The 27,730-nt window shown below is 36.8% G+C and overlaps 1 protein-coding gene across 2 annotated transcripts in view; it reads right to left on the bottom strand.

The window, feature by feature from the left end:
• LOC150094045 (uncharacterized) overlaps positions 1-27,730 on the bottom strand; it is a 1,005,660-nt gene that overhangs the window by 503,753 nt on the left and 474,177 nt on the right. For both annotated transcript variants that reach the window (XM_090412663.1, XM_090412664.1), the window contains exon 20: positions 2,832-2,924. In XM_090412663.1, coding sequence (XP_090268789.1) covers positions 2,832-2,924 — 93 coding nt within the window. The remainder of the gene's footprint in view (positions 1-2,831; positions 2,925-27,730) is intronic.

The raw sequence follows: 27,730 nt of genomic DNA, 5'->3' as shown, positions 1-27,730 counted from the left end.
CACCCAAATTTGTTGAGGTTTGGAGAATTTCACAGGGCTGAGGCTGATTCCATAAAGAGTCTTTCAAATTTGTATTTGCTACGGTGTATCACTGTAGCTTTCTTCCACCGTATTCTGTGGCGTGTATCCAGAGCATGGTCCGCAAGCCCAGAATGACTGTATTTGTGAAAACGGATGTAGTCCTTGTGTTCCGAAATTCTGATATTCGCTGTCCTGCCTGTTTGGCCAAAGTAAGACAGTTGGTAGACATGTGAGCAATTTATTTATCGACAATGGTGTTACTAAAAAATTAGGCATTTGTACCTGGTGCACATCACATTTCTGAAAAATTAGGTGAAGTTGAGAGCATTAACATCTTAGAGGTAGATGATTATTGGGAATGTCGCCTTCAGCTTCTACTTAATGTGTTACAGCTCACAGGCTTGATGGCCTGTCACTGCATGAAACCTGGATTGGTGTGACAGGCCAAATTTCAAACTGTCATTAATGTCACAATGGAGCAGTTAATATTATCAACATAGTCTGTTATGGCTGTCAAAGCATAATTCTCTGGTCAGTTGTGTGTGTTTTGAGGTATGAAAAAACTTTTAAGTTTTAGTTTAAAGAAATACTAATGTCACGGTTAGTTATGACATGGTCAGTTTGTTGAATATGTTGATCACTTTATTGATCAATATATTCTTTTCTGACACAACTTTAAAATCCCCCTCCCCAAGATATCACTAATCTTTTCAGGTTTGCTATCCATGCTGGTTACTTCACTCGGAAAGACAACACATATAAAATAGAATGTATGGCAATGGGCTCTCTCTTCTTCCTTCCCTAGCCAATTTCTATATGGAGTATTTAAAAAAAAAAGAAATACATATATATATATAAAGAGTGTCCCAAAATTCACGCAAGATTTAAATTTAGCGCCATTTGTGCAGTAAAGCGTTGCCAATGAGAAAAAAAAGACAGCGTGACAGCTGACAGTTCAGGGTTATTAAAAATGGAGCACTACACGAAAGAACAACGCATTTTCATTGTTGAGCAATATTTTAAAAATAATGAAGGTTTGGCAGCTACAGCTCACAATTTTCGTACAAAATATGGTCGGAATAGTGATTTAACTTCATCAACTGTGAAAAGATTAATTTAAAAATTCAAGGAAATTGGATCAATTAGTGATCTTATACACTCTGGTCGTCGTTCAACAGAAAACATCGAAGCAGTTCGTGAGAGTGTTGCTGAGAGTCCAGGAACATCAATTTGGCAACGTGGTCTTGAATTGGGCATTTCGAGATGCTCTCTACAGTGTATTCTCACGAAAGATTTGCATCTTTATGCTTACAAAGTTCAATTGACTCAAGAACTGAAGCCTACTGACCACACACAGAGAAGAGAGTTCGTTGAATGGATTATGGAACAACAAAAAGTGGATGCTTATTTTTCGAACAAAATCATCTTCAGTGATGAGGCTCATTTTCATCTTGATGGCTTCGTTAATCGACAAAATTGTCGCATTTGGTGTTCAGAAAATCCACGAGTGATTGTTGAGAAACAAATGCATCCACAACGTGTCGCTGTTTGGTGCGGATTTTGGGCTGGAGGCATCATCGGTCCATTCTTCTTCAAAAATGCGGCTGGTAAGGCAATAACAGTTAATGGTGCTCGCTATCGCGACATGATAATCCAGTTTTTTGTGCCTAAATTGCAAGATATGGATGTGGACGACATGTGGTTTCAACAAGACGGTGCCACATGCCATACAGCCCGAGAAACAATTCAATTACTGCATGAGTCATTTCCTGGTCATGTGATTTCCTGTTTTGGTGATCAGAATTGGCCGCCCAGATCATGTGACTTAACGCCGTTGGACTTTTTTCTTTGGGATTTTTTGAAGTCTAAGGTTTATGCCAACAAGCCCACGACCACCCACGCCTTGAAGGAGGAAATTGAGCGCTGTATCAACAAAATTCAGCCACATTTATGCAAAACGGTCATGGAAAATTTCGACAAAAGAGTGCGTATGTGCAAGCAAAGCTGTGGAGGCCATTTACCCGATATGCTATTCCATGCATAATCCTATACTGTATACTTTATGAATCAATAAAAAATTACAATTTTTAATTAAAAACCTGTGTTTTCTATCAAAATTACTTCTTGCGTGAATTTTGGGACACCCTGTATGTATATATATATATATATATATATATATATATTGCCAGCAGGTCTTCAACTTTCTACATGGCTAAGACACACTGATAAGTTCTCTATTTGGCCACATGGCCCAGACACATTAGACTTTTCTCCTCCACCTCAACAGCCAGCACCCTAAAATTCAGTTCATCACAGAAAAAGAAAATAACAGAAGTCTTTTCTAGCCTTTCATCAACATTTTCCCAACAGCACTCTTTCTTTCTCAGATTACGGAAAAACTACCTGCACACATAGATACATTTGCAACCCCCCCCACCTCCAACAATCTGAACCATAAAATTCATTGTTAACAGAGTTTCTAACCTCTGTTTCAACTGGATTCAGCCATAGAGCAGAAGGAACATTGATTCTCTCTGCTCTGCAGTGATGAAATGCAAAAAAATCCAATGTCTGCAATGCCGATTTTTTTTCTCCCATCACTTTGAATCCTTTTCAACATATACTAATTACAGTAATGTTATTATTATTCCCTGTATCTGGGATACATAATGAGTTATGAATGTAGTTTACATATGTCAGAAATATTTGTAATGGCTTGGAGGAAATGTTATCCCTATTCTTTTCTCCTCAATCTTCAAACAGCTAAGTATTCTGAAAATGTTTTTTTCATAACAGCCATGAAAACTAACCTTTTTAATACATGTTCCATCTTTACCACTAATTTCCACACAACTGATTATGCCCTCACAATCAGGAGTCAAACAAGGCAAGTTGATAAATTCCTAAAAATAGAAACGGTATTACTTCCATGTATTTTATCTATTAAAAAGCTCATGTTAAAATTTATGATTTTAATTCTAAATTGGGTTTCTAAATAATAATTCTGATTAAAAAGGATTTTTTTTTTATTGCAGGTTTCTGAAATACTCTGCTCTCTGGATTATCTTATTCTCAGGCCACTCAGAGCATCCTATTGCAATTTTAAAATCTTTCATAAGGAAGAAATGTAATAATAATAATAATAAATCATATTGATACTTATGGCTATTTTGCCTATTTTCATAAGGAGTACTTCTTGTATTACACCATTTGCTTTTTTTTACTCCAATTAAATTAAAGCATTGATGATATGTATTTTAAAAACATAAATTAAAGAAAGGTAATATAAAAGGAATGGAATAATTTTTTTTTTTTTGACATATCTTTATAGAATTCTCAAGATTAACTTTTTATGGAATGGCATCAGAAATATATTGATAAAAAAAGTATATGAATAACTGAACTTTAAAATTAACCATTAAAATCATACCCTGGCATCAGAAATATATTGATAAAAAAGTATATGAATAATTGAACTTTAAATTGAACCATTTAAATGATACCCTTTACTCCCATTTTTTATTGGTTTTATCTCTATTTTTTATCGTCCTTTTTTTTAAATTTTGTAGTTCATCCTGGATAGGCAACCATTATGAGATCATTGTATGTATTTTCCAGTTTTTAGTCCACATATTTTCATCACTTTTTATCCCCCTTTCTTTTGAAAAAAGTTCAAAAAAGGACTATTCAAATGATAGTCCTAGATGGTTCATAGTTCATTTTTAAAGTTCAGTTATACATTGAAATAGTGTTATTCAAATTGTATCATTTAAAATGCCACAGGTGTTAAGAGTGTTTTGAATCATAGGCCTATCTGTGTGTATGGGGTTGCAGTTAAGACACTAGAATCCAGAACTGGGTTCATAAGAGCAACACTGGTTTGCTAAAGAGAGATCATGCTTATGTATTACAACAAAGAGATAAATTATTATTATTCAGGAACTCCATGATTCATAATTATTTTGAAGGTCAACCATTCATAAGATATCAATGGTTACAAGTCTACCACACCAGTCCTTAAACTTATTCACTGCATTTGCACCAACACCCTTTCAGGCATGCTTCCAGGCTTATATCATTCTATATGTAAAACAGCAAATGATCACCTTGTAACTCACTATTTCCTTTCAAAATTTCCAGGAATGGCCTTGTTCCATCACCTTATTCTACCATATCAAAAATCTTACCATTTTTCCTCCAATAAATATTCTTAACAGCTAATATGCCTCAATCATATCACTTCAACTTCTATGCACCAGACTCTGCAGATTACACATGCCCTCAGTTTATCCTCATAGCAAACATGCTACAGTTCTGTTATCATTTAAGTTTCATTATTTGGTTATTCACCTCTATATCATTGAGATTCATCCTCTACAAATTCTGGTGAATGCATCTTCCATCTGATCACAGTAATCCAGATGTGATCAAATCAGAGCCTTAGAGAATGGAACCACAATCCTCTTATCTTTGTCAGTGATCCCAGTATTATAGCGATGCTGTGTATTTTTATGACCTTCACCACATATGTCCTGAACTTTAAACTTCTATCCACCATCATCCTACAATCCCTTGCTTCCTCCACCTCCTCCAGTACAATTCCATAAATAGAGAATGCAGCCACATTTTGTGGAGCCATCAAAAAACCTTATACTATGTGCATTAAATGGACATCCCCATCCATTTGTCCAGTTTTCCAGTTTATTCAAATCACTCGAAGTACCAAAACTAATGACTCACTGTAACTTCATATTATCTACAAATAGCTGAGTATCTCACTACAATCCAGTGCCGATATTATTGATATTATATAGACTGCACAGCAAAGGACCTAGCACTGAGTCCTGCAAAACTGCACTTGTAACCTACCTATCTAGTGCTCCACCATACATGATTCTCTGATATCTATCAGAAAGTCAATTTCCAATCCCTGATATATAAGCTGTGGGATATGGATTTAGTTATCATATTATCATGGGATCCTATCATATGCCTTTGTAAAATCCAGAAAAATATCAATTTTTACCTTGTCAATTTTTTTATTTTTATTTTAATACAGACTCAATGCATGAGAGATCATAAGATCTATAATACAACAGCACTTTCTGTGGGCAAGTGATTAAGGAGGAAAAAGGAATATATGAACAAGTTTTTTGAAAAGTTGGAGTTATATTCATTGGAAAAAGTGGTATAGGTAAGGCTCTTGCCAAACAGTGTCATAAGCTGCTGAAAGATTCAGAAAAACAGAGACTGTTTTTAGGCATTTATTAAAATCATTTACCTAACATCTACCTGCTATTCATCCAAAATAGTCAGTATGGCCTTAGCCATACTGAAGATGAACATCCTGGATGATGTTGATAGTATCAATAATGCAGATAGGAGGTTCAAGGCTGTTTGGAATGAAGTACAAGTTAAGAGAACAAACACACAGTTTGATGATGATTTATTTATTTGTATGGGGTTCCACCTGTTCCTCCACTGTACCTTAGGACTGGTTAAGCCCTCCTAATGAGGGATTAAGTATGTATTTATGATTGTAGATCCGTGTGTGTTCACAGGCCAGTTTGCCTGTTCAGAGGGATGAAAAATCTGAATTTCCTGGTGAAAAAAAAGAGACCAGATAAAGGTTCCTCAAGTCATGGATGGGTATCGAACCAAGGTCTTTCCATCCAAAGGGCTTCATCTATACCAACTGAGCTATGGAGGCTCTTTTGATGATGATGATGATGCATACTGGGGGCACCAGAAAAGGATCGTGGAGGCATAAGCAGGCCTGTCAGTAATGTTAATTCCAACTATTGGATATCAGAGGATATAACTGAGGTTTTAGACATACAGAGTGAATTTCATGGAAGAAAGGAGTTGTTCAGCAAGAGAATGGAAGTGAAAGTGCAGGAAAAGGAAGGTAAGTATGTGAACAGGCATCACTGAGGTCTGAGTGTAAGAATGAGGAACATTCTTATTATTGTATGAGCACCTCCATGGAATCTGAAGACTCATCACAGGAGACCCAAACAATCCACATAATCTATCAAACCTCCTTGAACCCATTAACAGACAAAGTGCTAACAACTGACTCTGGCAACCATTTCATTCATTCACAACTCTCCAAGCACAAAATCTAGTCCTCACATCCCTATTAACCACAATTTTACTCAACTTCCAGGAATGACCTCTTGTTCTGTCCCCTCTAGCTAAGTGAAATATTTCCCCTGTATCAATCCTATAAAACCCTTTAAATAATTTAAATGTTTCTATCATATCCCCTCTTTTTTGCCTATCAACCAACTCTGCAGTCCAATCTATTATCAGGGAATAATTTCCTGCACCATCTTGGTTTCTCACCTCTGAATCCTATATACCACTTCCTCATCCCAAAGAAACCTAGAAGACCAGACCTGAGCACAGTAATCCTTATGTGGATGTATCAAGGCCTTATACGAGGGTGGTCTGAAAAGTTTTCGGCCTAACAATGAGAGAATGAATTTATAATTTCGAAATTATTTTTATTTTTCAATATAATCTCCTTTAAGATTAATCGTAAATGTATCAATCCTATAATACAACATTTAAGATTAATACATTTATTCCAGCAATGCTTTAGAGACCGCACGGTTAGCCTAGTGGCTTTGCGTTTCGCAACCATATGACTGGGGAAGGAGTGTCCCAGGTTCGATTCCCGTTGTAGACGTGAGGAATTTGAGGATCATCCTCAGGCATAGCCAAGTTAGCCGGTCTTGGGAGCGGTCAGTAGGGTTTTTTCTGCCCAGTTTATCTGGCGTTTTTCATCCCACAAGCAGGCAAACCGGCCCCGTGAACATATGCCTCTACAGTCAAAAAAATATATCCCCCCCCAGCGGCAGACCAGGCGACGGGTCGGTTGGGAGTAGTACTAACAAGAAGTCGCATCTAAGTAACACGCGGACCCTGCATAGGAAGCGGGAATAACGCGTAGAAGAAAAAGAAGAAGATTCCAGCAATGCTTTAGCACCATTATCCTGTCCCTTTTTCTAGTAGCAAGGCTTAGCCCACCAGATGAAAATCTGGTGGGCACCATTAGGACTTTAGGAACAATATTAGTTTCTTGCTTTCTTCCTCATTTGCTTTTGTTAGTGCCTGCGTGCACATACCATATCTTTATGTTCCTGAAGATAGCAACGTGATGTTGCTGAAATATAGAAGTTATTTATTAAAGTTACCTTTAATTAATATACTTTATATGCGTCATTAATTCCGTAAACTAATTACCAGTTATCCTGTCCCTGTAGTGGTTCTCAGTAAAATCTGCAAAATACTCCTTTACAGCTGCAATCACCTATTGATTAAAAAAAAAAAATGCTGACCAGAGAGGAGAGTTTTAGTTTTGGGAAGAGATAGACGTCAGAGGGAGTCAAATCTGGGGAATAGGGTGGATGTTCCAACAATTCATAGTGTAGATCCCTTAACTTTCCCATTGCCAAAACACCTTTGTCAGCTAGTGCATTGTCCTGATGAAAGATGATTTTTTTCTTCTGCGAACCGAGTCTTTTCTCATGAATTTTTTAGTCTAGTCTGATTAAAAGATCAGAATAATATTGCCCGGTTATTGTTTTACCCTTTCAAGATAATTAATAAACAAAATGCCTTTAACATCCCAAAACATGCCATGAGCTTTCCTGCTGATGGAACCAACTTTGTCTTGTTTGGTGCTGAACAAATGGCTTCTGTTCACTGTTTTGACTGCTGTTTGGATACTGGTGTGTAATGGTGAATCCATGTCTCATCCATAGTAATAAATTGAAATCAGTTTTATTCTTCTTAAAACACTCCAAGCACTGTTCAGAGATTTTCATGCGAGTGCATTTTTGATCTGCTGTGATCAAGCATGGCACCCATCTTGCGCAAAGCTTTTTCATTTGCAATTCTTCATGCAAAATATATCGTGCACATTCTTTTGAAATGCCTATAGTCTCAGCAATTTCATGCATTTTGACTCGCCAGTCATCCAATACCATATATTGTGCACTTGATAAATGATTTCTAGTGATGTTACTCTTTTTGGATGTCCTTCACATGGATCATCGTCAAGGCTGGTATGGCCACATTTAAACTCGGCAGCCCATTTCTTAATTGTCGAAAACGAAGGAGAAGAATGCCCATAAACTTTTATGAACTTCGAGTGAATTTCTTTTGGCGTTAAACCTTCTTTTACAAAGAATTTTATAACTGCACAATACTCAATTTTATCCATTTCAATGGATACAGACAACACTTTTGCTTCAAACAGCTGTATAAAACAAACTATTTGATAGAATGACTTGCAATTTCACATCGATGCTTATGACAGAGGTACCAACTTAAAAAAAAAAAAAAAAAAAAAAACCTTGCCGATAGTGTTGCCCTCTATGGTTGAGGCCGAGAACTTTTCAGACCACCCTCCTAAAGAGGAAAACAACTTGCTTATCTCTACTTATTAGTGTGCTCTTCAACAGCTAAGTAATTTTATGAGCTACCTTAGTAATATATCCTCTAAACTTCAACTCTCTGTTTACCAACACCACTAAATTCCTAGCCCCATCTATTGCCTAGTGTACAGTTCCATCAATGTTTTAAACAGCTTGTAATCTATTTATCCCAAAATGATGCAGTTCCTTGAGTATTAAATCTGAATGGGACAGTTATGAAAAAAATGCAAGGGTACCTACAAGAGAAAGGGAATACTGAAATGTATGTATACCAATGGAGAAACAAGGAAAAGAGTTTAATGATAGTTAATTCTTCTTTTAAGAATAGGAGAAGAAATGCAACAAGGAAGATATGAAGGCAGTACATTAGAAGCCATCTGGTGTGAGATAAAGCCTTCTTCTTCTTCAGTGTCAGGTATTACACCTGCTGTGTTGTTTATTGCAATCCATATTTCCACCATTTCAATTGTCTTTAATCCTTCCTACACCCCAGTGGGGTAAAGAAGATGAATGAGCAATGTGGGCAAAGCATGTTGATAGTGTATACTACTAGAAGGGTCACCCTAAGCATAAAGGCCAGATCACCATGCCCAGCTAATGCAGGGGTATTGAGAGACTAGGTTAGCAGCCTGTTTCAAGATGTAAAATTGTCTGTAAAAAAAACCAAAAAAATACATGAAGACTGCAACCATATAAAATCCATAAGGACAAAACATATAATTGGTCTCTTCATAATCCAGGAGGTCCAAAAGAATCTGTGGATGACATGATAAATTACAGACACTAAGAAATTACATTCTTGGCTTCATCCTTTATTCAAGTGTAAGCAAACAAAGTTTATACATGAAGTAAGCTTTACAACTGAGCTACTTATATACAGAGGTTCAAACTTTGTTTGTTTACACTTGGATAAAGGATGAACCCATGAATATAATTTCCATAGTTCTCCAAAAGCCTTATTAATATTGAGGTTACTCAATTCCCCATATATCTCTGGCTCAGTTACAGTCAGTCTCTCCTCCTCCTCATCATCCACTATTCTGAAACTCTCCATGAAGTCACATTCTCAAGAATGAAAGACCTTTATGAACTACTCACTAAATATCTCAACTATATCCTCCACAGCAGTTGTTCTTATACCATTTTCTCCAATCAATGTTATCCTTCCATATTCATTCTTTTTTGCTTCATTAGCTAAATGCAAATCATACTCCGCTTTTGTTACCTTTACCAACTGAGTAACCCCCTTGCCTGTTCTTTTGTAATCCTCATGAAGAATTGATTATTGCCACTCCTTTTATGTTGCCTGAATAATGCCTTTTTCCTCTGTATTGCATGCATAATCTCTTCATCCATCCATTTCACACCTCTTCATTTCACGCCAGGTTGTGGTGGTTTCCTATAGTGGGAAACTACCACACTATGTTATTGTTAAAATGTTCATGAACATTTCCAGAAATGACACATCAAATCTTTTGCAGTACTTTTCCCTCCTAACACTATCAAAATAATCACACCCTACCAAGACATCATGTTTTCACTTTGTTGATATGTAAAGAGGTGATATTTTGATAGAAAAAGAGAAGATATTACAGAGATGGGAGGAATATGTAGGTAAACAGAGAAAGAGGAGAAAATCAAATGAAAGAGTATAATGGGCAGAGGTTATACACCATGAGTGAGGAATTGAATCTAGAAATTCAAAAGAAGAAAGAAGGAAAATCCCCCAGAATATATGGTATACAGAAAGAACTTATAAGAAACATAGGTGAAAAAGGTACGGAAGTGTTATGGCAAATTATTAAAAGAATTAACGAGGGAGAAGAATTACCAGAGGATTTTAGAAGATCAATTTTGATACCCATTCCAAAAAAATATGGGAGTTTTAGACTGTAATAATTTTAGAATGATAAGTCTTATAACTCACACAGCAAAAATTCTGGCGCAAATAATTTTAGAGAGAATTAAGAGTAAAACAGAAAAATAAATGAATGAAGAGCAGTTTGGTTTATGAACCAACAGAGAAACCAGAGAGGCAATAGCCTGTTTATGAATTATTGGGGAGAAAACACTAAACCATGGTGGAAAGGTGTTTTTGGGGTTTCTAGATTTTGAAAAGGCATACGATACAGTGAAACATAAAAGGCTTTTTGATATTCTAGAAAATATTGATATTGATTCGTATGATTTGGAAGTCGTAAAGAAAATATATATTGAGAGGAAACAGGAGAATTCCTGGTGAAGAGAGGAGTTAAACAAGGATGTAAGTTATCACCATTATTATTTAACAATTTATAGTGAACAGATGCTTAGAGAGGCACTTGAGGATGTAGAAGAAGGAATAAAAATAAATGGAAGAATCATCAATAACTTAAGGTATGCAGATGATGTAGTGGAGAAAGAAAGGAACCTCAGAGAAAGGAACTTCAGAGTTGGACATTAGAAATAGAATATATAAAGCTAATTTGGCATTTATGGAAATGAAGAGAATTTTAAAAAATAAGAATATTAAAATAAGGGATGCTTAAGGGTCAAAGATGTATAACTGAGAGGAGACCTCCACATAGCCTTTAAAGGAATGTGAAGAACCAACCAGGGCTTCTGACCTAATGTCCAATCCTCACCTTCTCGTGGTGCACCCTGTTGGATATCTACCTGGATAATGAACGAACGAGGATGGGCTGGCAATTTGAGATTTAGCCGACCAAATTGTTTTCTTATTGGTTAAACCAAAATAAAAATGATGGTACAGCATGACAAAATTTCATGTCGGATGGGACGTTGCCCAGTTAAACAAGGCCCCGTTATTTTAGCCAAGAAACCAGGACAAACAGAGAAATGTCAGCTACTGGAACAAATCTGAAAACACACTCAAACTCGACATCACAGAGTTAAAGATCGGTACTATCAACATAAGAAGCCTGAATGGCAAAGAAATGGAGCTAGCTGAGGAATTAGATAAGTACCAGATCGACATAATTGGGGTGACTGAAATAAAAAAGACAAAAACTGGTGAGATCTTTCTGAGCAATAAATACAAAATGTTATATTCAGGCAATGACAATCAAGGAAAAGAAGGAGTAGCCATAGTATTCAACACAAAATACGAGGATAATCTTCTTGAATGGCAGGTAGTCTCAAGTAGAGTGTGGGCAAATATGAGAAAGGGGAACTGGACAATGAGACTTATTTGTGCCTATGGTCCCACAGAAGGTTCTACTGAAGTGGAGGAATTTTTTTGAGGCTTTAGAGAAAGCAACTGACATAATGGAAAAGAAAAAGTTGGTCCTTGTTGGGGATCTAAATAGCAAAGTAGGAAGTGTTTGTCAGACATACAAAAATATTTTGGGAAAATTTGGAGAAAAGAGCAAAGCTAACAATAATGGCAAATATCTGTTGGATTTCTGTTGAGGACATGGACTGGTTATTACTAACACCATGTTCCAACATAAAAATGCGCAGAAATTCACATGGAGAGAAGAGGCAAAGAATAAGAAAAGTCTCATTAACTATGTTATTGTTGATAGTAATGTTTTTTCCCTGGTGCAGAACACCAGAGTGTACAGAGGATTTGAAATTGGAAGCGATCACTATTTAGTCTTGAGCAGGATAAAATTGAATTTCATATTGAAAAGAATAGCATGTAAGAAAGTTTCAAAGCGAATAAAAGTTGAGCAGCTCTCAGATGTGAACTATAGACTAAAATATACAAAGATTATTGAAGAAAAAATGAAATAGTTTGAGAACAGGAAACAAACCTTGGAGATTCAGTGGCAAGCATTGAAGAAAACCCTGATTGCTTCAGCTAGAGAGGCATGTAGTGAAGTTGTCTGCAAGAACAGAAAAATTCTGGGGGAATCAATTCCATCCACTACGGGACATAATGGCACATTTTGTTTATGTATTTTTGGGAGTCCATATAATTGGGGGGGGTCTAGAGTTATAAGGTTTTAGTTTGTTAGTGATCTCCACAGACCAAGAAGTGACTTTCTTAAGGAGTCTGTGGAGAGTTCTAATCTGAGAGCTGGTGGGATTATATTCAATAGGGAGGTAAGTGGTACGGTCTAGTACTAACGCATTAAGCTTACCTTTGTAGTCCTTTTTACTGAGTACCACAGTGGCGTTTCCTTTATCCGCTTTGGTTATTACTATTTTTTTGTTATTCTTCATTTCTTGCAGGGCTGCATATACATCTTTGGATAAGTTGGTTTTTGGAGGTTTGGCTTTAGTGAGAACACCAACTACATCCAGTCTGATGTTGTTGGCGATATGGTAAGGCAGGTTGCGTATTCCACGTTCTATTTGGATCATGATTTCTTCGGCTGGTAAAAAACACTATATAACAGGGCAAAATTAATCTGCTCAGATGACAAGGCCCTAACTACTGAACTAAACCACATCCTCAACACTTTCTTAGCTTACCAAAGACCAACCACTTCCCCTAGACCTACCTGGTGTATACCAGGTCCCTTACAGCTGCAAAATGTACTATTTTGGCCAAACAGGCAGAACAGCAAATATCAGGATTTCAGAACACAAAGACTACACCCGGTTTCACCAATACAGCCACTCTGGGCTAGCAGACCATGCCTTAGATACCCACCACAGAATTCGTTGGAAGAAAACAAAAATAATACACCACAGCAAGTTTAAATATGAAAGATTGTTCAAGGAATCATCAGCAGCTCTGAAAAACGTTCCTAACCTCAACAAATTTGGATGCATGAAACTACCCCAAATTTGGGAGACTTACATTATGAGAACTTCAGCCCAACGGCCATGACAACCAAATTAGCCAGGCAGAAGGCACCATGAGGACTTTAGGAACAATAGTAGTTTCTTGCTTTCTTCCTTATTTGCTTTTGTTAGTGGCTGCGTGCACATACCATATCTTTATATTCCCGAAGATGGCAACGTGACGTTGCCGAAATATAGAAGTCATTCATTAAAGTTACCTTTAATTAATATACTTTTTATGTATTGTTAATTCCGTAAACTAATTACCAGTCAAGCAATACTTAGTCTTTATTTGAGTTGTAAGTCAGCAGTTAGAATTGAAGGAAGTACAGGAAGATGGTTTAATGTTAAATCTGGTGTGAGACAAGGATGTACATTATCTATATGAATCACATTATGAAGTAAAGTGGTACATGATAACAAAATTGGAGATGTTAATGACAGCTCTTTGCTTTATGCGGATGATGTTATACTTCTAAATAAATCCGCTACAAGTTTGCAAGATTCACTGACTAAATTGAATAAATGTTGTAATAGATATGGTATGAAGGTCAGCAATAAAAAGACAAAGACAATGAAAATAGGCAGAATCATTGAAAATGTCAACAGTGTTGTGAATGGAGAACCTGTGGAACAAGTAAAACATTTCAGCTACTTAGGCACGATTTTTACTGAAGTTAATTAAATATAGAAATAGACAACAGAATCAGCGAAGCTGGTATGGTGGGAATTCAATTGAATAAATTCATATGGAATAAGAGAATTATTAGTCGGAACACTAAATTAGCTGTATACAAGAAAGTGATCAAACCAGTTTTAACTTATGGATCTGAAAGCTGGGTCAGAAGTAAAACACTTGACCAAAGACTAGAGACCGCAGATACCTGAGAAAGATTATAGGCTTAAACAGATGGCATCAATGGCAATATCATATTAAAAATGAGGATATTAGGAAAGAACTTGACATTGTCAGCATCCAGGAATGTGTTAGCAGAGCTAATCTCAGGTGGTATGGTCACTTAAACAGAATGGGCGAGGAAAGATTAGCAAAACAAGTGTTCTCTGCCAGTTTGGCAGAAAATCGACCCAGAGGAAGACCAAGATATAGGTTGATTGATACGATACAAAGTGCCTTAGACGATAGAAATATAAGATCTGATAATGTTGGAGTCTTGACAAGTAACAGACTGATTTGGAGGAAAATTGCAGATAGGAAGTTGGTAATGATGTAAATTTTTCGTGTAGTACTATCATATCCTGTACACCCCTTGAGGGTACATGGCAGGAATTTGATGATGATTGTGAAATAGTTGTGAGAATTGGAATAGTTAAAGCAACAGTCCGGAGTATTGCAAGTTATGGAAGTGAGTAATGGAGACTCAGAAAGAGAGATATAGAATGCACTGGAAATATGGTGTTATAGAAAGATGGAAAAGATTAGCTATACAGAGAGAATATCAAATCAAGAAGTTTTAAGAAGAGTTGGGATGGAAAGAACACTGCTTAAAAACATTATGAATGCAAAACGACCAGATTTGCAGGACATCTTCTGAGAGGTTCCTCAGGATATCTGAAAAGAACTAGATTACAAGGGAAAGTTGAAGGGAAGACGTGGAAGGCCAATCAAAGAGTGGTTTAATGACATCGTGGAATGAACTGGTTTAAGAATGACGGAGACAACAGACCGAGAGAAATGGAGAAGAGCAGCTCATCTGCTGCAACCCTCTTTTTAGAAGATGCTACTGGATGACGACGATATGTAAAGAAGTTTTAAATAGAGGATCAATGCTTTCTCCACTATATCTGACAAACTTAGTAATGGAGTGCTTCAAGAAACAAGTACTAACAAATAAAATATAGAATCTAGTTCTGATATGTTGACATTTTTTTTTTATCTGGTCAGTATGTTACGGAATAAATGAAAAATAATATTTTGACTCTTTTAACAACCTATATCTACACATCCACTTTACTGTACTTAGTATATAGCTCTCCAATTTCTGTATGTTCTCCTAGGGAACAAATTTCAATATGTGAGAATCTTTGGGAAATCAGTATATATTGGAAGATGCCTCCAAGTTACATCCCCACCTAGAGTACGCATGTACACAAAAGAGACATAATCAGAATTATACTGCTCGTGTGATAGAGTATACCAGCATTTTAAGTGATGAGGAGAAGCAGAAGAACTAAGAACTAGAGCTTGTCCATGTAACTCTTAACACAAAATGGTTCTTAACACACACACAGAATGACTAGAATGATTAAGAAGTCTCAATTAGCCAGAATAAAAGGAACTATAGATGAGTCACTATGCTAACACATCCAACATATGGCAGATAAAATAGCAACAATACTGAAGCAGCAAAAAAATGTGTAACCTGAATTCCTTGACCAAAACTCCACATTTTTATGCCTTCCAAATCCTCCCCCCCCAAAAGGAAGTTTAAACTGCTCATGTTGTATATGTTGTGTAAGCAATGCACACTGCACTGGGGGAAATCCTCATGGCAAAATACATCAAAGATGTCAAGAAGGAAACATGGAAAGCTAGATGCACATAATGTGGATCTAGCTTTCCATGAAAAAATGAATGTCATCAAGTGCTACAAACTGAGATAGCCTATACTGCTTACAACAATCTAACAGTTAAGCTTAGGTGTTGATGGTTATTCATGACTTATTTTCTTCTTCTTCCTCCTTTCCAGGCTTATAAGCCAAGTAGCCTGTTCCAGACTCAATTCCATCTTTTTAAGGGTCTTCCTCTGCATCGAGTACCTTTTGGGTGGTAATTTAGAATTTGTTTAGATATTCTGCTTCTATTCATTCTCAGTATGTGATCTTTCCAGTTTTCTCTATAGCAAATAACTTTTTCATTTAGGGAGGTGTTAATTCCAAGTTTTTTTCTGATTTCGCTGCTTTTCATTTTGTCCATTATTGTGACTCTTTCAGTTCTGCGCAGAAATTTCATTTCGGATGATTCAATTCTTCCTTCATCTGCTTTTTTTTATTGTCCATATCTCACTGCCAAAATAAAAGCAATTGTGATTCCTATCTTTTAGAAAGGTAATAGAGATGACCCTAAAAACCATAGAGGTATCAGTATACTAAATTCCTGTTACAAAATATATAGCAGGATCTTAAATAACAAACTAATGAAATATTCCGAAAACTTTATTCAAGAAGTACAGAATGGATTTAGAAAAGGACGATCATGTATAGACCCAGCCTTTTGCCTAAAATTAATAATACAGAAAAGAAGAGAATATAATTTAGAAACACATATTGCATTTATTGACTTTGAAAAAGCATTTGACAAAGTTAAAAGAAACATTATTTAACATATTAAAAGAAAGACAAATACCAAATAATTTCCTAAAAACTATCACAAATATATATGAAAATAATCAAATACAAATAAGATTAAATCACGAACTATCATATACAAGAGAGATAAACCAAGGGGTCCGACAGGGATGTCCCCTCTCAGCAACTCTTTTTAATATCAACTTAAATGAAATAATAATAAAATGGAGTAAAAATTTACACCAAGGAATTAAACTTTCACCTACAGTTAACTTAAACACTCTCCTCTTTGCAGACGACCAAATAATAATTACAAATTCTGAAGATAACTTGCAGAAAGCTATTTTAAATCTAAATGAGATATCCAAAGATTATGGTATGATAATATCAACAGAAAAATCAAAAACTATGGTCTTTAAAGGACAAGATCCAGCAAGAACTAAAATAGTAATAGATAACAAGATCTTAGAACAGGTGAATTCATTTAACTACCTAGGATGTATGATCACATATGAAAATAAAAAAGATATAAACGTAAAAATTGCAAATTATTTAAAAATAACAGGTGTAATTAACTCTATATTTAAACCAAACCTAGTTCAAAAACAAACCAGGCTAAAAGTATACAATACATTAGCCTTACTGGTCTTAATGTATGGAAGCGAAATCTGGACAATAAAACAAAAAGACAAACAAAGATTAACAACAGCAGAAATAAAGTTTATGAGGAAAACTGCAAAGTATACCCTATTTGATCACAAAAGAAATGAAGATATTATTATTATTATTCAGGCCTCCAAGGAGTCAAAAGACTCATCGAGGGAGGTCCTTCCTAAGACATAAAGTCTGTCAAGACTCATCGAGGGGAGATCCCCCCCCCCTGAGAAAACACAAGTCTATCATACTACTCTTTAAACTCACTGACCATTCTCAGGTGGGGGATCTCCTGTAAGGAGATCCCCCCCCCCTGAGAAACACAAAGTCTATCATACTACTCTTTAAACTCACTGACCATTCTCAGGTGGGGGATCTCCTGTAAGGAGATCCCCCCCCCTGAGAATGGTCAGTGAGCAAAATGGTCAGTGAGCAAAATGTAAGGTCTTGAGGTTTCCCAAACCCCAAGACCTTACATTTTGCTGCATGAAACTGATACCCCCATTCATTTGCCCATCTATCTAGCTTATTTAAATCCTCTTGCATGGCTACCACATCTACGCCATTACTAATAATCCTTCCCAGCTTCGCATCATCCGCAAACAACTGAATATCCCCCTGCAATCCACTGGCTATGTCATTGATATAAAGGTTAAACAATATAGGTCCTAGTACTGAGCCCTGTGGGACCTCACTTGTAACCCTCTGCCTCCTGGAAACTGCTCCACCATACACAACTCTCTGATACCTATCAGACAGCCAATCCTGAATCCAGTTGACCAATCTGACATCCAGACCCATGTGCTGCAACTTAAATATCAGCTTATTATGTGGCACCCTGTCAAATGCCTTCGCCAAGTCTAAGAAAATTGCAGTATATGCCTTTCCCTCATCTAATGTTCTTGTAACTTAAGGCTAGCATATTGCTAAAACAAGAGCGTCCTTTCACAAATCCATGTTGATTCTCACAGATAACATTACCCTCATCTGCCCAATGCTGTATACAGTCCCTCACTACTTTCTCCAAGATCTTAACAACTACTGATGACACACAGACTGGCCTATAATTAGACACTTCCAGTCGGTTACCACCCTTATGCAATGGAACTATCTTACCTTCCTACCATTCCCTGGGCACCTTTGCCAAAGCCAGACTTTCGTTGAAAAAGCCACGTGAAAGGCACTGTCAATTCCCTAGCACATTCTCTCAAAACTAGTGTTGAAATACCATCCAGTCCCACAGCTTTACTGACATCCAGAGTACTCAGTATCTGAAACACACTCTCCTCTTGTACCTCTAAACCTTGAACCTGCCCTATCCCTCTAGCATTAAAACTGACTCCTCCAGGATGAAATACTCCAATAAAGTGTTCTTTGAACAATTCCACTATGTCCTCTGCATCAGTCACTCTATTCCCATTTTTATCCAACAATATCATTCTTCCAGTCATTTCTCCTCCTACTGGCCACATAGCTAAAAAATTCCCTAGGATTTTCTTTGGATCTTAGGGCCAATCTCCTCTCACATTCCAGTTTCGCTTTCCTTACCACACTAGTCACTCTTCTGGCCTGTGTCTTATATTCCTCATGCATCTCTTCACCTGTCTCCTTATATCTCTTCCATAGCCTCTTTTTCGCATGTAATTCCTGTTTAATATTGTTTGTCATCCACTTTACTCCAAAATGCGTCCTCTTCTTCACTCGTGGTATACAACTTACCATTGCTGATAACAAATATTCTTTCACAATTTCCCACGCACTAGTGATATCCAGGCTTTCCAATTCCTCCCTCCATGAAACTTCTCGAAGTTGACGTCTAAGAATATTATAATCACCTGCCTTATAATTCCACATAAGTTCCTGTTTCTTTGATACTCCTGCATGTCTATTCATTTTCCAAGTCAACACCATATGGTCACTCTCTCCAACTGGTGGGAGAGACGTCAACTCAGTTATTATCAACTCTTCTGATGCTATAACCAAATCCAAAACTTTTGAACCTCTTGTTCCCTCTGTTACATGTTGCCTAAGACATTTGTCCCTCAAGAATTCTAGAAATTCCATTCCCCTATTGCTACATGCATCTTCCTCTCTCCAATTTATACTACTGTAGTTAAAATCTCCCATAACAATCATTCTTCTTGCACTTGCCAAACTTAGCTGTCTAAACATCTCCTGGTCCCCATCCTCTGTGCTCCTGGGTCTGTAGCAACACCCCACTAAATATCCTGTCTTGCCTACCTCTACCTCACACCATACGCTCTCAAAATCATTTGTCTCACTTCCTTCCAAATTCTCCACTCTTAGAGGACATAGGTCATCACTTATCATAAGCAGTACCCCACCACCACGCTTTCCCCTCCTATCCTGACAAAAAATGCTATACCCAGCGACTTCTATTCCTGTTGTTATATCCCCTTGTGTCAACCACGTCTCAGTGATCGTAATAATTTTTGGCCAGGCTGATGCTATCTGCGCCACCAATTCCTCTCCCTTATTGCGGATACTCCTGGCATTAGTATAAAGCATATAATGCCATTGTTTCTATACCCAGCATTATCCCTTCTAGACTCCACTGGGCTCAGTGTTACCTGACATCGTCTCCCTTCTCCCAAGTATCCATTCCCACAAGAGGCCACCCCTGCTATCCTCCTCCCTGGGACACACTGATTCGTTCAGAACAGCAATCTCTCCAGATGCCTACATCCTTCCTCATTCAAATGTAAGCGGTCTCTCGCATACAATTCCTCTCTTTCCTCAAACGCACTCCAAGCATCCACATATACCAGTCCTCTCTTGTCACACATTCTCGCTATTATGCCATTCAACATCACCGTTCTTCTGCTCAGCTCATCATTATCATACCTAGGCAACACGCACACTATTTTTCCTCTCTCTGTCTTCTTCCGTACAGTCTCAAGCAAAAATCTCATATCTCTCGCTGCCCGACTTACATTACCACTCAAGTCATTCGTTACTACCATCACAATCATCTCATCCACCCTTTCACCTCTCTTAATTGCCATAGCCACCCTTTCTATTGTTCCTCCTGGCAAACACTCCTCACGCATCCTATCTTGAACACCACGGATCATTGAGTCGCCATACATTATACCTCTTACCATTCCCTCGCTCCTATTGTTTCCATTCTCTCCTCTTCTAGCACTCCCATACATCTCTCTCATTCCCTCTCTCCTACTGTTTCCATTTTCTCCACTTCTTGCACTTCCATATCCTTCTCTCATTCTGTCTCTCCTACTACTGTTTCCATCCTCTCGTCTTCTAGCATTCCCATACCTCTCTCTCATTCCCTCTCTTCTACTGTTTCCATTCTCTCCTCTTCTAGCACCCCCATACCTCTCACTCATACTCCCTAAATTCTCTCTCTCTCCTACTCTGATTCGCCTTGCATTTATCTTTTCCATTCTCCTAATCTTATCTTTCATACTTCTGCTCTCATTCACAAGACATTCCACCTCCTCTTTCAACTCATCTATCTCCCTCTGCAGGTCAGTCACTCTTAATCTAAATTCACTCTCCCAAACAAAACCATCTCCTAAACTTTCACAGTCACTCACACCTTCCACACTATCAACTATTATTTTCTCATTCTCTCCTATCACACTACTTGTCTTCCTACATTCATTCCCCGTTCCTGGAGCAACAAAGTCGGATATCGATATATCTAATGTACTTATTTCCTCCAACTGCCTGCATTTTGCGCACATACGCTCTCCACTCTCTTTAACAAGCCACATATGTAATTCCAGAGACGCATACATGCCGCAAGTACTGCATGCCACAAAGTCCCTTATGATATTGCTAATAATTGAGTTCTTAAATGGCGGAGGACTTGGCGTTATGCCACTTGCGACTGCTGCTGAATCCACCATCATTCCTTACTGCCAAGTAGCGTAATCTTTAATAATTATTCAATTAATAAATAAGAGGAAAAAAAAGTACAAACATCAGAACATTTAAGTAATAAATATAATTAAATAAAATGAAATATAACTAAACACAGTAACTTAGCTTCGTTTTGTCTTCCACCGTTACGCGTTCGATTCCGACGGTACCAAAATATATTATATCGCGACAGCAACTAACTTCCAAAAAACAACCACTGAAGTACACTTGTATTCAGAGAAACAATTTAGCACTCGAAAACGTAGAAAAACGGGGAAAAAAGCGGACTATTCACTGATTAAAAATCACTTTCTTCTGCACAGCTCAAATTCACCGCCACGTGCTACGGCGACGCTAGCGCCACTCAATCCTTATGAAAGAATTAAACCAAGAACCAGTAATAGAAAAAATTAAAAAATATAAACATAAATGGATGGAACATGTTCAAAGAATGAAAACAGAAAGATTACCAAAACAAGCCTTAAAGTACAAACCATTAGGAAAAAGAAAACCAGGACGTCCTCTTAAACGATTCAACGATGACTTCTAAGGCCGGAACAGGCCATGCTAGGCCTAAATCCTTGATACGTATGATGATGATGATGATCTCACTGCCATAAAGTAAGGTTGGTTTAGCTACTGTATTGTAGATTCTTATTTGTGTGTGTTTTTGTACATAATTGGACTTAAAAATTTGATTTATAATGCCTGTTACTTTTAAAAAGTTTGATATCTTCGGTTCTATATCAGCTTCATTTTCATATGACATTGCGCAACCTAAATAATTGAATGTATTTACTTGCTCTATTATTTTGTTGTTTATTACTATTTTGCTTCTTATTGGATTAGCATCTTTGAAGGCCATGACTTTTGTTTTGTCTGTTGATATTTCCATACCATATATATGTTTTTATCAGATTATTTAGACTGCATAATGATGTTGTAGTTCATCTTCATTGTTTCCAAGGATTATTTGGTCATCAGCAAAAAAGAAGAGTAGCCAATCTGGTGTTACGGTTTATCTTGAATCCTCCTTCATTAGTTATCTTCCATTCTTTTATGACTTTATCTATGTATATATTAAATAAAATCAGTGAGAGAGGGCAACCCTGACGTACTCCTCAATTTGTTGGTTTCCAGCTTGATGTTTATTGTACTTCACAGATATTTTATTATCTTGATATATATTATATAAGGCTCTCAAGAGATGGTTTGGTATTTCATATTCTTGTAGGATTTCCCATAGTTTTTCTCTGATAATTTTATCTAATGAAATTGTAATCTATAAAAGCTATGTGTGTTAATTTCTCTGTGTTTTTCAATTAATAATTTTAAAGAAAATGCAGAGTCTATGCAAGACCTGCCTTTTCTGAATCCATTTTGTTCTTCTATTAATTTTGCATCTACTATATGTTTAACTTTATTTGTTAAGATTTTTGCATATACTTTATAACAGGTACTACGTAAGCTGATTCCACGATAATTGTTACAATCAGATTTGTGTCCTTTTGTGTAGATTGGAATAACTATTGCTTTGGTCCAATCTTGTGGGCATTTTCCTTCTTTCCATATCATATTATAAAAGTTAAGTAACCTGAGTTAGAATTCAAGTCCTGCATATTTGATAAGTTCCAAGTCTATATTGTCTTCTCCTGGAGCCGTTCATGTTTTGCTTTATTATTATTATTATTCAGGCCTTCATGGAGTCAAAAGACGCATCATGGGAGGTCCTTCCTAAGAAACACAAAGTCTATCATACCGCTCCTTGAACTCACTGACCGTTCTCGCTCTCACCACTCCATCAGGCAATGCATTCCATGGTTCAACCACCCTCCATGCAAAGAAACCACTCCTCACCCTCTTGCTCACAGTTTCCTTTCGTAACTTCCAGGGATGGCCTCTTGTCATCACTCTTTCCCGCTGTTCAACCAAGCGAAAGAACTCCCCAGTGTCAACCCTGTAACCACCTCTCAACAGTTTAAAAGTCTCAATCATATCACCTCTCCTTCTTCTATCCACCAAATTCTGCAGTCCACATTCTCTCAGCCGATCCTCATAACTATCCTTGTACAGTCCTGAAACCATCTTTGTCATCTGTCTTTGTACCCTTTCCACAGTTAATTTATCCCCTTCAAATCCTGGGGACCAAATCCGTGAACAACAGTCCAAGTGTGGTCTGATCAGGATCTTATACAACGGAATGATAACTGTTTTATCTCTGCAGGTCAGTGTCTTTCTCATTATTGCAGCAATCCTCTGTGTTACCTCCTTTGCAATATCAATCAGGTTTCTATCATGATGATTGATAGAAACCTGAGGTTTCTATCAATCATCAATCCCAGATCTCTTGTCTCCCCTACTTCCTCCAGTATAATGTTTGGGTTAATACTTCTGTTAATTCTTCTGGAGTGATGCTTTCCAAGTTATTCGAGATGTTTACAAAGGGTAGTTTTCTGTTTTGAATGTTTTCATCATACCATAGATCTTGGTAGTAATTTTGCTATGTTTCTATTTTAATGGTATAAATGTCTGCTTTTTCCCTAGTTTCATTGCTTAAATCTTTGAGGATTTTATGCATTAGGTCGTTTGAGCATACAGTCTCTTTTTGTTACAAAATGTTTCTAATTTTGTTACAAAATTGTTCCATCTGTTTCTGTTTATTCTCCTGCATGCTGCTTTTTTTTCTGCTGTATTCAATTTTTGATTCTATTGTTTTTAGGTTGAGCCAGTTTTTATATGCTTTTTACTTTTCTTCAATAATGCATTTAATTTCATCATCCCATCCCTAAGGCCTCTTTTTCTTTGTTCCTAAACTTTCTTTTGAAGCTTTTGTCATTATGGTTTTTAGGTTTGACCATTCTTCTTCTTCTATGTTCTGATTTTGTTTAATACTTGTCACCCAGTTCTTTATTCTTTTTTTGGTACAAGTCTTTAATACTATTGTCGTCCAAAAGTCTAACTTTGAAGGATTCAAAATATATATTTTCCTTGTGCTTTTTTGTTGTTTTCCATTTTGGTTCCCTTTTTATTTTTCCAATTAAAAGGTAATGATCTGATTCTATTTCAGATCATCTGTGTACTCTTGTATCTATTATCATTTCTGACATTTTGATATTGCTGATTATGTAATCAATAATGCTTCTTGTTTCTCTTGCTTCCCAGGTGTATCTGTGGATGTCTTTATGTTTGAAGAAGGTGTTCATTATTTTAAGGTTATTGCTTATAGTAAAATCTCTTAATCTATTTCCATTTCTATTACAGTTAAGTTCTCCGATAGGGCCTATGTTTGGTTTATATGGTTTATTGCCAATTCTTGCAATGAGATCTCCTATTACCAAAATGTGATCCTTAGGATTGGTCTTATTTAATATGTTCTGCAATTGAGTGTAGAAGTTTTCTGAGTCCTCCTCTTTTCCTTCTTCAGGTGCGTAAGTTCCAATTATTGTCATATAGCCTCTGTATATTTTAATTCTCATTTCTATTATTCTATCAATCCAAAAGTTGTAATGGATTATATTGTTTCTATGAGATTTATGTAGAAAGATCATTACACCAGATTTAGCTCTCTCTCTCTCTTCTGCTTTTACCCCACTGCATATATAGATGTAATTTTCAGTTTCTTCTGTTCCTCTCTGCTTTTTTTCAGATTCTGTAATTACTGCAATTTTTACATTTCTTTCTTCTAGTGCTTGGTCCAGTTCTATGATTTTGTGGTGGATACTTCTCACATTCCAGGTGGCTATATTCCAATAGGTGCATTTCTGCTTTTTTTTTGTTTTCGATAATTTTCTTCTCGAATCCTTATTCCAAGCTGGTTCATTACCAAAAAAGTCTGTCCGCTTCCTATCTTCATAAGTCTTTTTAGTGGTTTAAAGACTCTTGGAAGACCCTGTAACCTCTAGAGCGCAAAGGGTGTCCAAATGACTTATTTTTAATGTTATTAACAACACCAAATGAACTATTTTATAAAAAGATGTTTTATTAACTTGCTTATATTTCGTTGAAGTTCAAATCAGCATCATCAGAACACAACACAGCATGTATATGCAACAGCAATTAAGTGAACAATTATTATTATTATTATTACGTGACACCTCCAAGGAGTCAAAAGACTCATCGAGGGGGCACCTATTCTACAAATTTCCGTCTCCACCAACTACCCACATCATCTGCACCAATGCCATCAACTGCCCATCACCACCACCACCACTAGTTTTTTCACAGACAATCACAAACATCCATGCCCATCACAGAATTTGAAGAGTGCATACACTAACTACTCAGCCAACCAGGCCAGTAATACAATTGTAACAGACAAAAGATCTAAAGTCCTATTTTGGCACCGTCTAATGTTGTAAAAAAAAAAAAAAAAAAAAATTACAGCTATGTGGGATTTGCTCTTCTCCCAGATTTTTGGCAAGTGCAACTATATCTGTTCAGGTTCGGAGGATTCTTCATAGCCATGGCTGACTCAAAAAATAATCTTTTGGATCTGTAATGACTTCTAAATAGCACATTAGTTTTCTTCCATCTAATCCTGTGTGAAAGGGTGTCCAAAGCATGGTCTGCCAGTTCTGACTTGCCATAATAATGGTATCAAATGTATTTTTTAAGTTCTTCCAGGAGGATGTTAACAGATCTTCTTGTCTGCCCATAGTAGGCCAAGTCACAATCACAAGGAACTTATGCACTCCAGCGTGTGATAGAGGGTGAAGTTTATCCTTAGATGAGTGGATCAGAGTTGCTAATTTAACATGAGGTTTGAATGTGGTGCGAAGGCAATGTTTCATTAGTACTTTAGCTATCTTTTCTGATGTACCTCTGACATAGGGAATAGAAATGGTAATGTTGCGGTCCTGTGTATTAGAGGAGGGAGAAGTAATGGAGCTATGTAGTATTTTATCTATTTATAGGAATTAAAGCCATTGGTCAAGAGAGTATGGTGCTGATACCTGAGTTCTGTAGACAGAGCTATATCATTAAAACAAAGGCTCTGGCTCTCTGTGTAAGTGTATTTTAAAATGCCACACAGTTGGACTGGATGATGATGCAATTGTTTATTATTATTATGTGACACCTCCTGGGAGTCCAAAGACTCATCGAGGAAGAGTGTGCCAACAGCACTGAACAATTTATCCCTTCCAACTACTAATTGCGCTCACACTTGCTTAACTTTTTGCGTGAGCCATTAGTAGCAGAGGCTCTACCAATTGACTAACCTTTGCTGGCTATGTAGATATCTTCCTGTGTGTGTGTGTGTGTGTGTGTGTGTGTGTGTGTGTGTGTGTGTGTGTGTGTGTGTGCGCGCGCGTTGGCTTTCTGTAAATGGAAAAGATAGTGATCCATCTGAAAGGCAGGTGACTAATGTGTCAAGAAAAGGTAAACCGGTAAACAGTTATTAGATTCTTTTTCTTTAGCACCACATTCAACCTTCACACAGGATTAGATGGAAGAAAACTAATGTGATATTTAGAAGTCATTATGGATCCAAAAGATTTTTTGAGTCAGCCATGGCTATGAAGAATTTTCTGAACCTGAACAAATATGGTTGCATTAATTTGCCAAAAATTTGGGAGATTGTTATCTTAAAAGCAAGTCCCATATAGCTGTAATTCTTTTTTCATAACATTAGAGGGTGCCAAAATAGGAGTCTATTACAACTGTATTGTCACACTTACTCACTGTCGCATATACATGTTGTGTTGTGCTCTGATGATGCCGATTTGAAATTCAGCGAAATATAAACAAATTAATAAGACATCCTTTTATAAAATAATTCATTTGGTTTTGTTAATATCATTAAAAATAAGTCATTAACTGCTTTATCCAGAAATTTCAGGAGGATTCTGAGATGTTATGCATTCTCACTCAATCCAATAAAAAAAAAAACAAGGACTTGCATTTAACCATATCTGGTCCTCTCTCATCAAATATCTGAATCATGCATTATATCCTAACTTGCATGATTCAAATATCTGAATCATGAAAGTTAGGATATGATGGATATTACGCTTTTCATTGCAACAATATCTCAGATGTATGATACTGCTCCATGCATGTAACTGTTTAGCTATTTAACTCATTTATTCGAATTTCACTGTTTGCATGTAGTACACATACTGGCCACTTAATTAAAAACCTTTATGCAGATGTATGTATATGTCACTTATGTAGCTATATATGTTTGAGGCAACTATTTAAGAATGCTGCTGGTCAGTAATCATCAATAACATTGATCACAATGGGAAAAACAAAGGATCTTTTGGAGTTCCATTAAGGTGATTATTGGGGGTGCCCATCTGGATGGAGCCATGATTTTGCAAACAGCAGAGCTGACTGGTTTTTCAAAAACCAGTCAACTCTTAAACAAATGCTTCTTAGATAGTCTGTCAGGAACAAGATCACTGTTGTCTGAGAGGGCTTGTACAGACAAACAGAACTTCCTATATGCAGCAATTGACCGATGCATTTAATGAAGGCTGTTCTCGAACCATATCTCACCAAATTATACACAGAGAATTGAAGAGGACTGGTACTGGCAGTTGCATGCCATACAGAAATCACTGATTTCTGCAAAGTTTCTAATTCAGTGGATGGTATATATAGTTGGTTCTGACTTCAACATCTCAAAGGAGTGTCCTTCCAGGAAAGCAAAACCT

This window comes from Typopeltis vanoorti, chromosome 23 (assembly GCF_054136105.1).
Source record: "Typopeltis vanoorti isolate ZY-2024b chromosome 23, IOZ_Tvanoo_1.0, whole genome shotgun sequence".
Classification (NCBI taxonomy): Eukaryota; Metazoa; Arthropoda; class Arachnida; order Uropygi; family Thelyphonidae; genus Typopeltis; species Typopeltis vanoorti.
Note: the sequence above shows the minus strand (reverse complement) of the source record. Positions and strands in the feature narration are given on the sequence as shown.